The 15,042-nt window shown below is 39.9% G+C and overlaps 1 protein-coding gene across 2 annotated transcripts in view; it reads left to right on the top strand.

Moving 5' to 3' along the window:
- MYOM1 (myomesin 1) overlaps positions 1–15,042 on the top strand; it is an 848,953-nt gene that overhangs the window by 326,503 nt on the left and 507,408 nt on the right. For both annotated transcript variants that reach the window (XM_044065566.1, XM_044065567.1), the window contains exon 6: positions 10,255–10,347. In XM_044065566.1, coding sequence (XP_043921501.1) covers positions 10,255–10,347 — 93 coding nt within the window. The remainder of the gene's footprint in view (positions 1–10,254; positions 10,348–15,042) is intronic.

The following is a 15,042-nucleotide window of genomic DNA, read 5'->3' as shown; positions in this document are numbered from 1 at the left end:
TAGTGGGGATCCAATCAATAGTGGAGCTGGAGGAAGACATTTTGTGCAGGCAGGTGGGGGTGGTTATCAGCTGATGGAACCCCTGTAAGTTAATGCTAAGTTGTGGAGAGTCAGTAGTATGATTGGACCAGTCAATGCTGACATCACCAAGGATGAGGGATTCGTAGTGAATGTTGTGGGAAAACCAGGATAAGATATTTTCCAGGACTGGGATATTATTTCCAGAGGGGATATAGATGGAAGCGATTGCAAATTTCTTGTGTGAGTTAAGGTGGCAGTTAAGGATGATTACTTCAGCTGGCTGAAAGTCAGGGGTAGGGAGGGTGAGTGGTAAGAGGTTTAGGCTCTCAGAGTAGAGGATGGCAATGCCACTTCCTTTCTTTAGAGTGTATCAGAGCGGTAAATGTTATAGCCTGGTGGGAGTAATTCATTATTTGAGATGTGTGGCTTTAGCCAGGTTTCACATAGGGTTAGAATATGTGGGGAGGTATGGGCTATCCAGGAGTGTAGTTCAGTGATTTTGTTAGTGATACTTTATATATTTACTGAATAGATAACTAGGTGTTTGTATGATAAAGTAGGTGGACTGGGGGGATGAGGCTGGTATGTGTTATCAGGAAAGGGTGAGGTAGTGGAAGGGTTGTTGGTTGTGTGGAAGTGGGGTGGGGAGGTGGGGCCAGGGTTTAGGTGGATGTCTCCTGCAAGGAGTATATTGCTAATGAAAAATGTATTTGGAGTTAGTAGTAGAAGTAGGTTGTAATGTTTAGTTTTGGATTTAAAGGAGAGGGGATAGGTCTGTAATATGGTATGTTTATGAAGACAAGTAGTGGGGAAGTTGAAGAGAGATGGAGAGATATTAAAGGTGTTAGAGGTAGGAGGAGTTTCAAGGATGCATAAAGTAGGACTACGGATATAGTTGTGGGAAGGGTTAGTATGATAGGAGGTAAGAACAGAAAGAGATATGAGAATAGGCATGATAAAGGACAAGAGTTGCATTTTACAGAGTGCAGAGGGAAGTAATGGAATGGGTAGAGGAGATTCTGTTGGTAGTAGGAAGTGATATACTTTGATAGAGGGTTGTGTAGAGGTGGGAGTGGTTTAGGCAGGAAGCTGGTGTTCTATGGGTGATGAGACAGGAAGGGGAGGGATTGGGTAGGATAAAAGTAAGTGATGTGGGGGTGTGTGGGAATGGGGGTAGGGTAGGGGAGCAAAGAGAGGCCTACACCCATGCAGAGAGCGCAAATGGAGCGGGGCTACACCCATGCAGAGAGCAAGAAAAAACAATCAGTAAGGCAGATAAGTATGGGGAAGTAGGAGGAGGAGACATTGGGAGGGATAGAAGCACCTTGCAGAGGTATGATACGTGGATCCTTCAGAAAAGAAGGTAGCGGGCAGGAAAAAGGAGAAAATGGCCAGAGGCTAGAAGGGACTGTAGAAAGAGAGAGGAAATCAGAGAGTGGGTCAAGGGGGAAGATCAACAGGCAGATAAGCTAGAGGGGTAGTTAGATAGAGGTAGAGAAAAGGGGGGGCAGGGTAGAAAAAAGAGTGGGGAGTGGTCCAGAGATGTGCAAGAAGATGGCAAACCACATAGCATCAGGTAGTTAAATACTAAAAGTAGCAGTGCATACTTTTAACAATTCACTACGGGAGGGAGGTATCCATGAAGGATCTTGACTGTAGGTAGTTCCACTTAGGTCTGATCTGTGGGCTTTTCAGAAATGGAGTGTTGGTAAAAAGCCAGGTTGTGCATCCAATGAAAGTGAAACTTCTGCCCAGTTAAACTTTCCTGAAGATGTAGCAGGCGCAGACTTTTTTCCTCAAGATACAGTGAACTCAGAGAATGTTGTATTTCTTGCCATTTGGTTTGCACTGTATTAAGATTATACAGTAATTATGCAGCTTTCCCCAGGCTGTAGTTGAAAATGATCTTTGTCTCAGACAACCTGGCAGTCCTGGTAGTTTTTTAGCATTAATGTTTGTCTGCCACTAACTCATGTTCCAAAAGGGTGTCAATATCAGCATCCCAATGTCACATAGACTGCTTAGTTACCTGTGATTGACAGATCAGACACCCATCTCAATTTTGCTGTTCTGTGGAGAGTGCTTCAACTTTGATGGACACCACCACTGAGATGATTCAGTATGAGAGTGCTGAGAAAGGGACAGTTAATTTTTCATCTGTACAACATATACTAGTACTGATTCTGTCTGGAAGGAACATGTAGTTTACCCTAGACATGAACACTTAGGCGGCTTCCATACATCACCAGGTAACCGTAGCTATGATCGACCGAGAGAAGACAGAGCTAAGAATATATAATGTAATTATAATGTTGAAGTAGCTGAAAAACACTGGAAACTTGAGCCACAACCCATTATAGTAAATTATAAAGTTTATATCACATGGGATCACCCATTACCAACAGTTCAAAGATAGATACACGAAAACCAGATATAGTAGTCAATGAAAAGAATAGAAAAGTAGCATAGATCATTGAAATTTCTATAACCAGTGACATTATTGTCTTATGTACAGAGGCAGGCAGAAATGAGGGCAATATGGCAGAAGGATACCCAGCCAGTTCCAAGAGTAGTAGGAGCAATGGGACTTATAAAAATGAATTTACAGTCTTACCGAAGGAGTCATTACTGGGCACATTATGAGTGCTGCAAAGAGCACTTCAGGCTCACACGAAAGACTGAAACAATACTAATTTCATAAACTTTAGTCATAACTTGACTAAGGAATGGATTCCATGTGTGTCATGGTATTAGAAACCCAAAAGACTGGGATAAATTAAAAAGAGATAAACTCCTTTACTTTTCCGAGCCTGTTCCTTTTCAAAAGGAATTCATTTCATTAATGGAAATGAAGGTAATGTTAAATACATATTTTTTATGTAAAGACATAGCAAGACAACATGCTGGGTCTACTACAAGTGCTCGTGTGTTAGAAACTCACTGTCAACTTGTTTGTTGTCATGCGCTTGAAACAGCTAGTGCCCTACCACCTAGTAGCCTGAGCCTCATATATTATATAGCTCCCCCACTACCTAATCCTAGTAAACTACATAGCCGTCCCAGAATCCTGACTCTAACAGTCCCACCTGTTATCTGAAACCTCTTACCCTAACCCTAAACTCCCTTTTTAGGGGTTCTAAACCTATATTTCCCCATCATTCACTAACACTAAAACTCCTGTCTAGCTTTCTAAGTATAAAATCTCTAATCACTTCATCAATGTAAAACTTCCCTTCTATTCTCTAAAACTAAATTCACCAATTGCTCCTTATCCCTAAAATTCCCCTTTTACCCCCTAACTTTAGCATTTCCTACCACTCCATAAACCAAAATTCTGCAAATGCTCCCAAATCTGGCACTCCCCTCCCTCTCCCTTTCTCTAATACCCAATGGCACTCCCTGATCCAAAGCCTAAATCCTTCAGTCAGCCCCTAAATCTAACAACTCAACTTACACTCCCTCTTACTCCATTGCCATTCTGCCTTGCACTTTTTAAACTTAGCTACATGGCTGAGTGACAGCCAGTAGCTCAAGTCTGACTGCAGGGCTGCCACACTTTGTCTGAACATGTATTTGAGTTTCAGCATGAGCAACAGCCCCTGCAAGCTGCCAGAGAGACAAGACAGGCTCTTGGTTGCAAGATGGTAGTCTGTGAACAGATGGGATTTGAGCAATAAATTGCATCTCATCATTCATACTTTTAGAAAACTGATCTTTTTATTCACTGGCTACTGAAAAAAAATAGCTGTTGTGCAATTTATTAAAATAAAAGAAAAAATAAGATTCATCAGGAAAAAAGGAAACTGAAGTCAGTCTCTGCAAATCATGGAAATTGCATATTATGAAAAATTTAACATTTTTGCATTTTTGCACTTTGCAAAGTTAAAAATAATATTAATAATAGTACCAGTAGTAACATGCAGAGACAACATGTTAAATCTCAAATCCACAGTATGTAAATGGGAAAAATTAGCTTAGTTATTGCAAAACCATAAATCAATAGCCACTGTAGTCTAAAAAATGAGGGTACACTGAAAGCTAGCATTTAAATAACTAACTAAATAAATCAGTCTTTTCTTCATATTAGTCTTCCCAGCAAATAGGGCAGCCACGGTGGTGCAGTGGTTTAGCATTGCCGCCTCACAGCAAGAGGTTCTCTGGTTTGATTCTCGGCTGGGGTGCCTTCTGTGCGGAGTCTGCATGTCCTCCCTGTGGTCGCGTGGGTTTCCTCCGGGTGCTCCGGTTTCCTCCCACATCCCAAAGACATGCTGCAGGTGGATTGGACACTCTAAATTGGCCCTAGGTGTGTGTGTGTGTGAGTGTGCCTTCTGTGGAAGGTTGGGCGCCGGGCTGGCAACTCGACACTGTAAAACACCACTGCCAATCAATGTGCGGACATGGTGATCCACTGTGGCAACCCCTAACCGGGAAAAAGCCAAAAGAAGAAGAAGTCTTCCCAGCAAATATGAGCATTAAATAAAACATTTCCTGCTGCACTAGCTACATCAAGATTGTCAGTTTTATCAGACTTGTTTATTTTTACCAAGTTTTAATCCTTCTCAGCAGTTTGCATGATCCCCAATTTGTATCCACCCTTTCAAACACTGGAAACATCTTGAAACAAAGTATAAAGGGATGGTCTAATACTGGCCAAAAACAGCCAGAGCCTGTTGTTAAATTCTATGTTAAAGTAACAGTTGTAATTTTCTGGAATTTGTTTTTTACCTGTTTGATGACCAGGTAAGCCCAATGGATACAAGTATCCCTTTTCAGGGGTGACTTAGGGCACTGTCTGGTTAAGTGACTTGTTCAGAGTCAGACAGTAGCCAAATGGTGGTAGAAAGAATCAAACCCTTTACCTTGGGCACAGGGAGCACCTCAGTAAAACAATGAGATCTTTATTCATCTGTGCTAATTACCAGATTAGCTTGCTGCTATATTAGGCAGAGCCTGACAGACAAACATTTGACCTCATAATGGTTTATTTATCTTTTCCTGGTCTTGAGCAAGCCTTCCTGTTGCTTCATCTTTCCATATCACATTTAGAAAGTCTTTCAGGTGAAAGTCATGAATTCCTTCTTCAGTATTTAATTACAGATGAGATTGCTGGTGTGGGAAAGAAATCCTTGCTAGATGATGTTAAGTTGAGAAAAGTGTTGGTAAAATACCTTGACATTTCTTATGTTAAGGGTAATAATCTATCAAAGTTATTGTTTATAAGTGCTTTAAAAGAACACTTGCATTAGAAGAATTATGTCCACAGGGGTACTTTTCTCTGAGGAGACTACAATGCTTGTTACTTTATAATGTAAGATGCATGAAGGGTTAATGGTATGACTTTTGAACCTGTGGGTCATTACAAGTGCAATCTAGAAAAAGTGGCATAAGCCCTTAGGTGCCCCAATGCAGTAAAGGATTTAAATGTAGATTTTAAAAACAGTTCAGGATACCTAAGTAATATGCAGAATTCAAAGAAAAAAAAGCCCTGTGGCTTTTTGCATTTTCAGCAATTTCTTTGTGCAGCATTAGCTACTGTGTTACAGAATGTTAAAGTTGATGACACACAGAGAAACGTGCTAAACAACTAATTTGTAGGAGAGGAAGCATGACTTATGTCAAAATTTAGTACTTTACAGTCTTATGGACTGAATTCTGAATGTGAATGAAGAATCTTGATCACATCATTTTGTTAATGACTATTGGGTGCAATTTTTTGTTTCTGTTTTACAATTTAAATGCCTAATGATTTTTTATGTTAGATCAAATTTCATAAGATGGCACACTAGTTTTTATCTGTTCTTTTTTGAAAAAAAATGTACCACTTCAGTGAGATAACATTTTGACTTTTTAATCTGTTAAAAGCCTGCTGTTCTACATAACATCATCATTGTAAATAAAGATCTTTCCCTCTCAGTCCATGTTTTCTGCCCAGTTCCACTCTGACCTTATCTAACAAACAGAAAATCATTCCTGATTCCATTCTATCACTGCTTCTTTTCTTCTCTCTTCTCTTCCTTCCATCCCTCCCTCCTTGCTTTGTATGTTTTTCTAGTCTGCCATCTGTTCCCCTAACAGAGTATTATAAAGGCAAACCTAACTCATGTATCTATATGTTTACCACTATGCCATTCATTGTCATGCTTTATGATACAAAAGTGTGTACACAGTGGCTGTCATAAATGCAAAATGTATACGGATGCAAGATATGGCAGATTTAAATGTATAGCAGCTGGAGAGTCCCTCATTTCTGTCACAATATGCATTGGGCACAAGATGGCAATATTCAGAAGCAGAGAGGATCTATCCTATGATGCAACATCTTGCTGCATTTTAGTATTAGTTTTCTTGCTCAGATGCCTACATCTAACTTATAACATGCAGGGATTAATTACTTAAGAGCATAGATCCTTCAGGTTGCCACTTGGAGATGTCCCAAGTCAGCTGCAGGCATATCCCTTTTACCAATAGTTAAACATATGTAGTATTATGCCAGTATTCTAGCCTGCATCCTAAGCAGGTCAAAAGTCAGCAGAGAATGAAACAAAAAGCCTGCATCTGATGTATAATGATTAGTTTTGTTAATTTGATCATTGTTGCTGTGGCATCCAGATGTTCAACTGGTCACAAGTAATGTAAATATTGTTGCTGACATCTTTTAAGAATGCTGGCCTTTGTCTCTGTAGGTGAAATGTTTGGCAAAAGATCTTCTAAAAGGTAAAGAGGTTATTTTCACCTATATAATGACTTCTTTCTGTTCAGATTTGAACCAATGCTTTATTTTTTGGAATATTAGAAACTGTCTTGAAAATACCGCAGACAGTGTTGTGGAACACTAACGTTAAAACAGTAGGCTATACCGGCTATGTAGTCCAATGAATAAGGCATCTGACTAAAGACCAAAAGATTGTAGGTTTCAAGTCCTGCCATGGTCATCCAAAAGCAGTGTGACGATTTAGGGGAGTTAGAAGTTGGTTTACAGATTACTACCAGGTGAACTGCCCTTGTGGGCCCTTTTAAGCCTAGCCAATTACCCCATGTGAGAATCAAACCCTGTAGCTTGTCTTTCTAAGATAAACACCTTAACCATTAAGCCAACCTCCCACTTAGTGGTTAAGATGCTTACCTCATAAACACAAAATACAGGTTTTGATTCCCACTTAGGAAAGCTTGATTAGGCTTAAAATGCCTTATGGGGTCTTTAGCTTAATAATCACCTATGAGTAAATTGCATACAACCACACTTTTACAATATTGGTGCTCTTCACTACTTTATCAGCAGCTGCACAACAGTGAAGTTATGAGAGTAAATTGTAAACTGCAAATGTAGTTTTTAATTGTGTGTTTATTCTTTGTCATCAACTCAGCATTTTCCATTATTGTCATCTTCATGAAATATCATGAGAGCAACTGTGTCATTTTTCAGATTCCTAATCCTACTGCATACCTTCAACTCATTGTGTTCGGTCATCTTTCTCATAGCAGTTGGAACTTTATTGCTTATGAACTTTGCTCACAATAAAGCCACTCTGAAAGTTGCTGAATACGTAACAATAAACTTTTATACTGCATTTCTCCAAAAACAAGCTTTTAAATTTAATCTGACCTCAGTTTTCAAATATCTCGATTCTTTACACAATGATCATGGATATGACAAGTGTCATGTTTTTATTTTATGAGCAAACCATCTGCAGATACATGAATCTACTAGTTTTTAGGATTAATCTGGAGTGTGGAATAGCTATATATCATTGAACAAAATAAAAGCATTTCAAACTGTGTAGTCTGTCAACAAGTGCAAATAAAATAAAATAAAACAAAACAAAAATGTCTATGGTAAACTGGAGTGCTTCCCACTTGTAACATCTGTTTTTTATCTTGAAGTGTCATTATTATGTAAAGGTTATTTTTCTTTATATATATATATATATATATATATATATATATATATATATATATATATATATATATATATTATTCCATCTGCCACCCAGGATATTGAATAAGAAAATAAAGTTACAAGGAACATCATGCCAGATGAATATTTTAGAGGGCATGATATTACAAAAAACTTATTTAAGCAATAGTAATGCTTTCACAGCCCTCAGATACTCGGTGCAAATCTGCAGAAATAAATGTTAAATCATACCACATGTTTATGAGACCTCTGTGGAGAAAAACATCCTTCCATTTTCTTTTAAGAAGATGATGTTCATTGTTATTGCTTCCAGCCTTTCTAGACATGGTACCACCTGGAAGTTCTTCACCTAGCTTGCTTTTAAATGCACATTTTACTGGTGATGGACTATATTAACAAACAGGCTGTCGGGGACAGATCAACAAAGCTGCTGTATGTAGACGATGCGTCATTGCAAGCAGACTTTGAGCAGAAACTTCATTAAATGGCAGGGGATGGAATGCACAGCTGAAGGTACATGGGATGAAACTGGGTAAAGACAAGAAAGTGGCTGTGGCAGCAAATGGGAGAAATCAGAAGAAGATGGAAATACAAATAGAAAGGAAAATAGTGGCATACATTAGCAGATTTAAGTTTGTGTGATGGGGTGGTTGAAGAGAAGGGAAGTCTGGATGAGGAGGTCAACGCTAGAATCAGAGGAGCTGTAGCCAAATGGCCGAGTGTCAGGAGTAGTGTCTGACAGAAGAATGGCAAAGAAGCCAAAAAGTCATCATCATCATCATCTTCTTTCAGCTATTCCCGTTAGGGGTCACCACAACGGATCATCTGTTTCCATTTCTTCCTGTCCTCTGCATCTTGCTCTGTCACACCAACCGCCTGCATGTCTCTCTCACCACATCCATAAACATTATTTTAGGCCTTCTTTTCCTGTTACCTGGTAGCTTCATCTTTAGCATCTTTTTCCCAATATACTCAGCATCCCTCCTCAGCACATCCAAACCAATGTAATCTTGCCTCTCTGGCTTTGTCTCCAAACCTTCCAACCTGGGCTGACCCTCTAATATACTGATTCCTAATCCTGTCCACCCTCATCACACCCAGTGCAAATCTTAACATCTTTAACTCTGCCACATCCAGCTCTAACTCCTGCCTTTTTGTCAATGCCACTGTCTCCAACCCATATAACATAGCTGGTCATACTACCCTCTTGTAGATCTTCCCTTTCCCTTTTTTTACTGGTACTCTTCTGTCACAAATCACTAAAAGTAAGCTGTACAAAACAGTGGTGCAATCATTCTTCTAAAAGATACAAAAACCTGGGCAGAGAAGGCAAAGCAGCTGGGGAAGGTAGAGGTGATTGAGATGAAGTACCCAAGACTGGTGGTAGGATGCAAACTGTGTGACACTTGAAGAAATGAGGATATCACAGCAGAAGCTAAAGTAAATCTAGTTGCAGAGAAGGTGGAAGAGAACAGATTATGGTGGTTCAGGCACATGTGCAAGAAAACAGAAGATCATTTGGTAAAGAACATTTGGGAGAGAGAGGAAGTAGGCAAAAGGAAACAAGGACATCCAGGAAAGAGGTAAATGGCTTGTTTGAGAGAAGACTTGCAAATATTAGGCATGACTGTTGAAGAGGGTAGGAGAGTGGCAGTGAATCAAGAGATATGATGAGAATTGAACCAACACCTCATTCATATGTAGAAAATGGGAAAGGGGGGTGCTGCTGCTACTGATGATGATGATGATGATGATAAGGTAACACATCACAGTCAGTTGCTCAGATACAGTTCCATCCCATTTCCCGAAAGATGACTCCTTTCTCACTGTACCTGTTCCAGTTCCATATTGTCTATACTGTTGGCTACCTCTCACGTTGAAGTATTTTTTATTATTATTTCCAGATATCTATGTCTGACCAGCAAACGTATACTAAAGGTCTGAATTTAGAATGTTTATATTAGGCTGGGGATTTAAATACAGTTTTCCACATCCGAACTTCAGTGCTGTTAACTGTATTATATGCTCTGTGAAATTAGCTGAATATGCGTTTTACAGGAATGATTCCAGCTTATGTTTCATATTCCACTAAGTACCCTATATGGCAATCTGTAGTAAAGATCACAAAATGAATCCACTTCTTTCTGTTATTCATTTTGCATTATTATATTATATGAACATACTTCCCAGTGCGGTGTAATTGTGGATGCTTCTGTACACAACCTCATAATTTAAATGCAATTATATTATACGACTGACAGTCTTGTTATGGTTTTTAGATATTATTCTAATTCTTCTTAATTTTGGTTTATATCTAGGTACAAAAACAACGTGCCCGTCGATGATCAGGCTCACCCTGAGAAGTACAAAATTGAAAGCAGATATGGTGTTCATTCCTTGGAAATCTACAAGTAAGGCAATCTTTTTCCGTGTTCAATAGCACTTTGAGCAGATACCCTATTTTAGTTCCTAGACATTAATATGTAGTGGTTTTCAGTATTGCAGCCAGTGGACAGTACAAATGGTCTGATTTTCTATCACAATTCCGAATCATTTTTCTCCATTCATCCTTTCTTCTTGCAGTGTTTACCACTCCACCATAGTTCCACAAGTGTAGTGCCAAGCACATCTAAGAACTAGTGCTTCGCTGCCTTTTAAGATTTGGTGTTCTCATATTATATGAAATAAATGGGTTTCTTCCCCTATGATTTAAACAGAATATATTTTATCTAGGTCACTTATAACCGTTTATAGGAAAACATAGACATGTAAGGGGGAACAAAGGAGGCAGAGCTGTGACATCATATGTTTAAGAATGTAGGAGGTCAAATGACAAACAAGATTAAAGCTAGTCTGGCATGCAATTCTTAAAGTAGAAAGAGATGAAGCAAGAGATCCCTGTGGCGTGGCGAGGGTATACAGGCTAAAAGAGGCAAGCAAGAGGAAAAGAAACAGGCAGGGGGAAGGATCAGTAAAGGCTACAATGAGAAGAATGCACTTGTAGCAAGAGACCTGGGATGACAAACCCTAAATTGTGAGTTGTCCACACCCAGTTTGAAAGGAGAGAGTGGGAGACAGAGAGAGATAAAGAGAATGGAAAAGAGTATCATGTTGAATTTAAGCAGAAAGTGAGGTCTCCAAAAAGGAATTTGAACATTGATGGCCTAGTTATCCCCAATATGATTAGTGCTGAATTCAGGGCTGTGTTAAAAGTTTCTGTGTTTGCCCATGCCTTACTTGGATAGAAGGAAGTTTCTCTGTTCACTGCGAGAGAGGGAGCTTAAGCAGCCTATCTGTCCCTGGAGGAGTGGTTTCAGCACAGAAATTAGTAGTTTATTGTCCATTTTGGCTAATTTCTCTCTTTCATTTCCCTGCTATAAAACCTGCATTTGCGAAGTTTTTGTGCTAGTATACAGCTCAGCAAGCTCTTGCCTGGTGCCCTGCAGAGTTCTACAGCAGCAGAGAGACAAAAGAGAGATTTTGGAGTGATTAAGTATCATTTATCTGCATTTTCTTGCTACCTTTAGCTAATTCCACCTAAAACGCTGAATGTCTTGAGTTTCTGTGATTTAAAAAGCTTGTTTCAACTACATATTGTACTTATTTTACTACGTGCACTTTAACAAAGTCATTTTTGTGTTTAAATTACCTGTTTAACTGTTGTAGGCTACACACTCAAGTGGAAAGCCATTTCTGTGCATTTAAAGTGTTTTTTTGATTGTATCTGCTTTATTTTCTGAAAAAACAAAAAAAATACTTGTTTTCCCACCTTTCTAAGCTAGTATAGTCCAGTTTTCAGGTTAGTGCTGAAGCCAGGGCTGTGTTACAAGTTTCTGTGTTTGCCCATACCTTACTTGGATAGAAGGAAGTCTCTCTGTTCACTGTGAGAGAGGGAGCTCTGAGCAGCCTATCTGTCCCTGGAGGAGTGGTTTCAGCCCAGAAATTAATAGTTTATTGGCCATTTTGGGCTAATTTCTATTTCTTTCATTTCCCTGCTAGACAACCAGCATTAGCAAGGTTTTTGTGCTAGTATACAAATCAGCAAGCTCCTGCCTGGTGCCGTGCAGAGTTCTACAGCAGCAGAGAGACAAAAGAGAGACTTTGGAGTGATTAAGTATAATTTTTCTGCATTGTCTTGTTGCCTTTAGCCAATTCTGCCTAAAACGCCAATTTTCTAGAGTTTCTATGATTTAAAAAGCTTGTTTCAGCTACATATTGTACTTATTTTACCGCCTGCACTTTAACAAAGTCATTTTTTTTGTTTAAATTACCTGTTTAACTGTTGTATGCTACACACTCAAGTATGATAGCCATTTCTGTGCATTTAAAGTGTTTTTTGATTGTATCTGCTTTATTTTCTGAAAACAAAAAACAAAAAAACAAACAAAAATAATAGTTTTTCCGCCTTTCTAAGCTAGTATAGTCCAGTTTTCAGGTTAGTGCTGAATTCAGGGCTGTGTTACAAGTTTCACTGTTTGCCCATACCTTACTTGGATAGAAGGAAGTTTCTCTTTTCACTGTGAGAGAGGGTGCTTTGAGCAGCCTATCTGTCCCTGGAGGAGTGGTTTCAGCCCAGAAATCAGTAGCTTATTGGCCATTTTGGGCTAATTTCTATCTCTTTCATTTCCCTGCTATAAAACCCGCATTTGCGAGGTTTTTGTGCTAGTATACAGCTCAGCAAGCTCCTGCCTGGTGCCATGCAGAGTTCTACAGCAGCAGAGAGAGAAAAGAGAGACTTTGGAGTGATTAAGTATCATTTTCTGCATTGTCTTGCTGACTTTAGCTAATTCCGCCTAAAACACCAATTTTCTAGAGCTTCTGTGATTTAAAAAGCTTGTTTCAGCTACATACTGTACTTATTTTACTGCCTGCACTTTAATAAAGTCGTTTTTGTGTTTAAATTACCTGTTTAACTGTTGTAGGCTACACACTCAAGTGTGATAGCCATTTCTGTGCATTTAAAGTGTTTTTTTTATTGTATCTGCTTTATTTTCTGAAAAAAAACAACAAAAAAAATACTTGTTTTCCCACCTTTCTAAGCTAGTGTAGTCCAGTTTTCAGGTTAGTGCTGAATTCAGGGCTGTGTTACAAGTTTCTGTGTTTGCCCATACTTACTTGGATAGAAGGAAGTTTCTCTGTTCACTGTGAGAGAGGGAGCTTTGAGCAGCCTATGTGTCCCTGGATGAGTGGTTTCAGCCCAGAAATTAGTAGTTTATTGGCCATTTTGGGCTAATTTCTATCTCTTTCATTTCTCTGCTATAAAACCCGCATTTGCTAGGTTTTGCGCGCCGGGCAGCACCGGTTAGCTAGGGTATAAGTATTCTTGGCTCCACAAAGTCTACTCTTCAATTTTTCCCTTGGAATTAGACAAACTTTCAACTTAAGCACTTAAACCATTCACTTCTCATCCCAGCACTTGCTCAAAACCCATAGCAAGCATTAATAAACCTTAGCACTAGACCCCCCCCCTATAGTGTAGAGAAGGACAAGGCTCTCTATTTGACCTTACCAGCCACTCAGTAAAACAGTTCACTGTACCTATCCAGGCATGTCCAAAGGGCAATTTCAAGTGTACTCTCTGGTCCAACTGGTGAATCTGGGCATTTTGAGGCAATGTTACAATTGCCTCATGTACACAGACAACCCCCTCCACCTTCCACCAAACACTAATACATACGAGAGATGCAATTATACAGCAAAACTGGAGGCTAAGCTCTCTCAAGCCAAGACTGGACCAGGCAGTCAAGAGGAGAAGGGAATTACTTGCATCACACTACCAGTCTCACATAGACTTGTGAAACCAGCACCGGCAAAAAACACACATAAAGCCACAAAAACATACTCAGAGGCTCTAAATAAAAATTTGCAAAAGCAACAGAGACCTCCAAAGCCAACATCCAAGCAACCTCCACCCCCAACACAAACCATAAAACACATACTTCACAAAACCAGTGTGCCACACAATCACAGCCCTTAAAGCAAAATAACATACCCAACACACTAGTAATAGGTGACTCTATAGTCAGGCACACTGATGACCCACTCACTAGGCTGAACAAGGAGAAGGCTACTGTTAGCTGCCTGTCGGGTACCAGCATCCGCCACATAACACAAGCACTCAGGTCACTCCAGAACAGGTACAAATATGACTCTGTCATTGTCCATGTTGGTGTGAATGAGCTGAGCCGTACCCCCCTGAACTACATGAAAAGAGACATGGAGGAGCTCTCTGATCACATAGCCCAGGCCGGTATGACCCTGACCCTGAGTAGCATCCTGCCCTCACCAAGAATGATGCCATGGTATAGAGAAAAAAATATCAGTTTCAACAGTTGGCTAAGCTTCTGGTGTCATTCAAAGGGGATCCAGCGTCTGTGAACCTGGGATGACATGCTCAACAAGCCACGCTGCTTCGCTAGAGACTGCTTGCACCTGTCACCCTTAGGCTTTCGAATACTGGCCAAGGCTCTTGCCACCCCCATAGTGCCTTTTGTAGGCAAGGCTCAAAAGACAACCCACCGCTGTAAATAGCACAAGTAACAAAAAACTGAGGGTAATGCTACTCAATGCCAGAAGTCTAAACCTCAAAATGCACGCACTCGAGACACTCCTCAGTATGGAGAAAACTGATATATGTGCAGTAACAGAAACCTGGTTTAAGGCAGAGAGCACCCCAGCACTACCAGGCTACAACTCATACCATACATTTTGGCCACAAAACCTGGACCGAAATACAAAAGGCGGGGGAGTATCCATATTCATCAAGGATACCCACACCTCCAGGATAGTGGCACAGCATGATGCTTCAGAGATCATCCACGTGCAACTAACAAAGGGCAAAACTGCTATTCAAATTATAACTTGCTACAGATCACCCACCATGTCCCAGGACCCCATCTCCACATTCCTGGAAACACTGGGAAACATAAAGGTCCTACCAAACACCCTGATATTGGGTATTTTCAATTACCCAAACATTAACTGGGAGAACTACTCAAGTACAAACTCCCTTGCCCAACATTTCCTATAATTTATAAACTCAAATGCCCTGGATCAACTGGTCAACACCCCCACCAGAGGTGACAACATATTGGACCTGGTCATCA

This window comes from Protopterus annectens, chromosome 3.part0 (assembly GCF_019279795.1).
Source record: "Protopterus annectens isolate FY-2018-M chromosome 3.part0, PAN1.0, whole genome shotgun sequence".
Lineage (NCBI taxonomy): Eukaryota > Metazoa > Chordata > Ceratodontiformes > Protopteridae > Protopterus > Protopterus annectens.
This window is presented reverse-complemented; position numbering and strand designations above follow the sequence as displayed.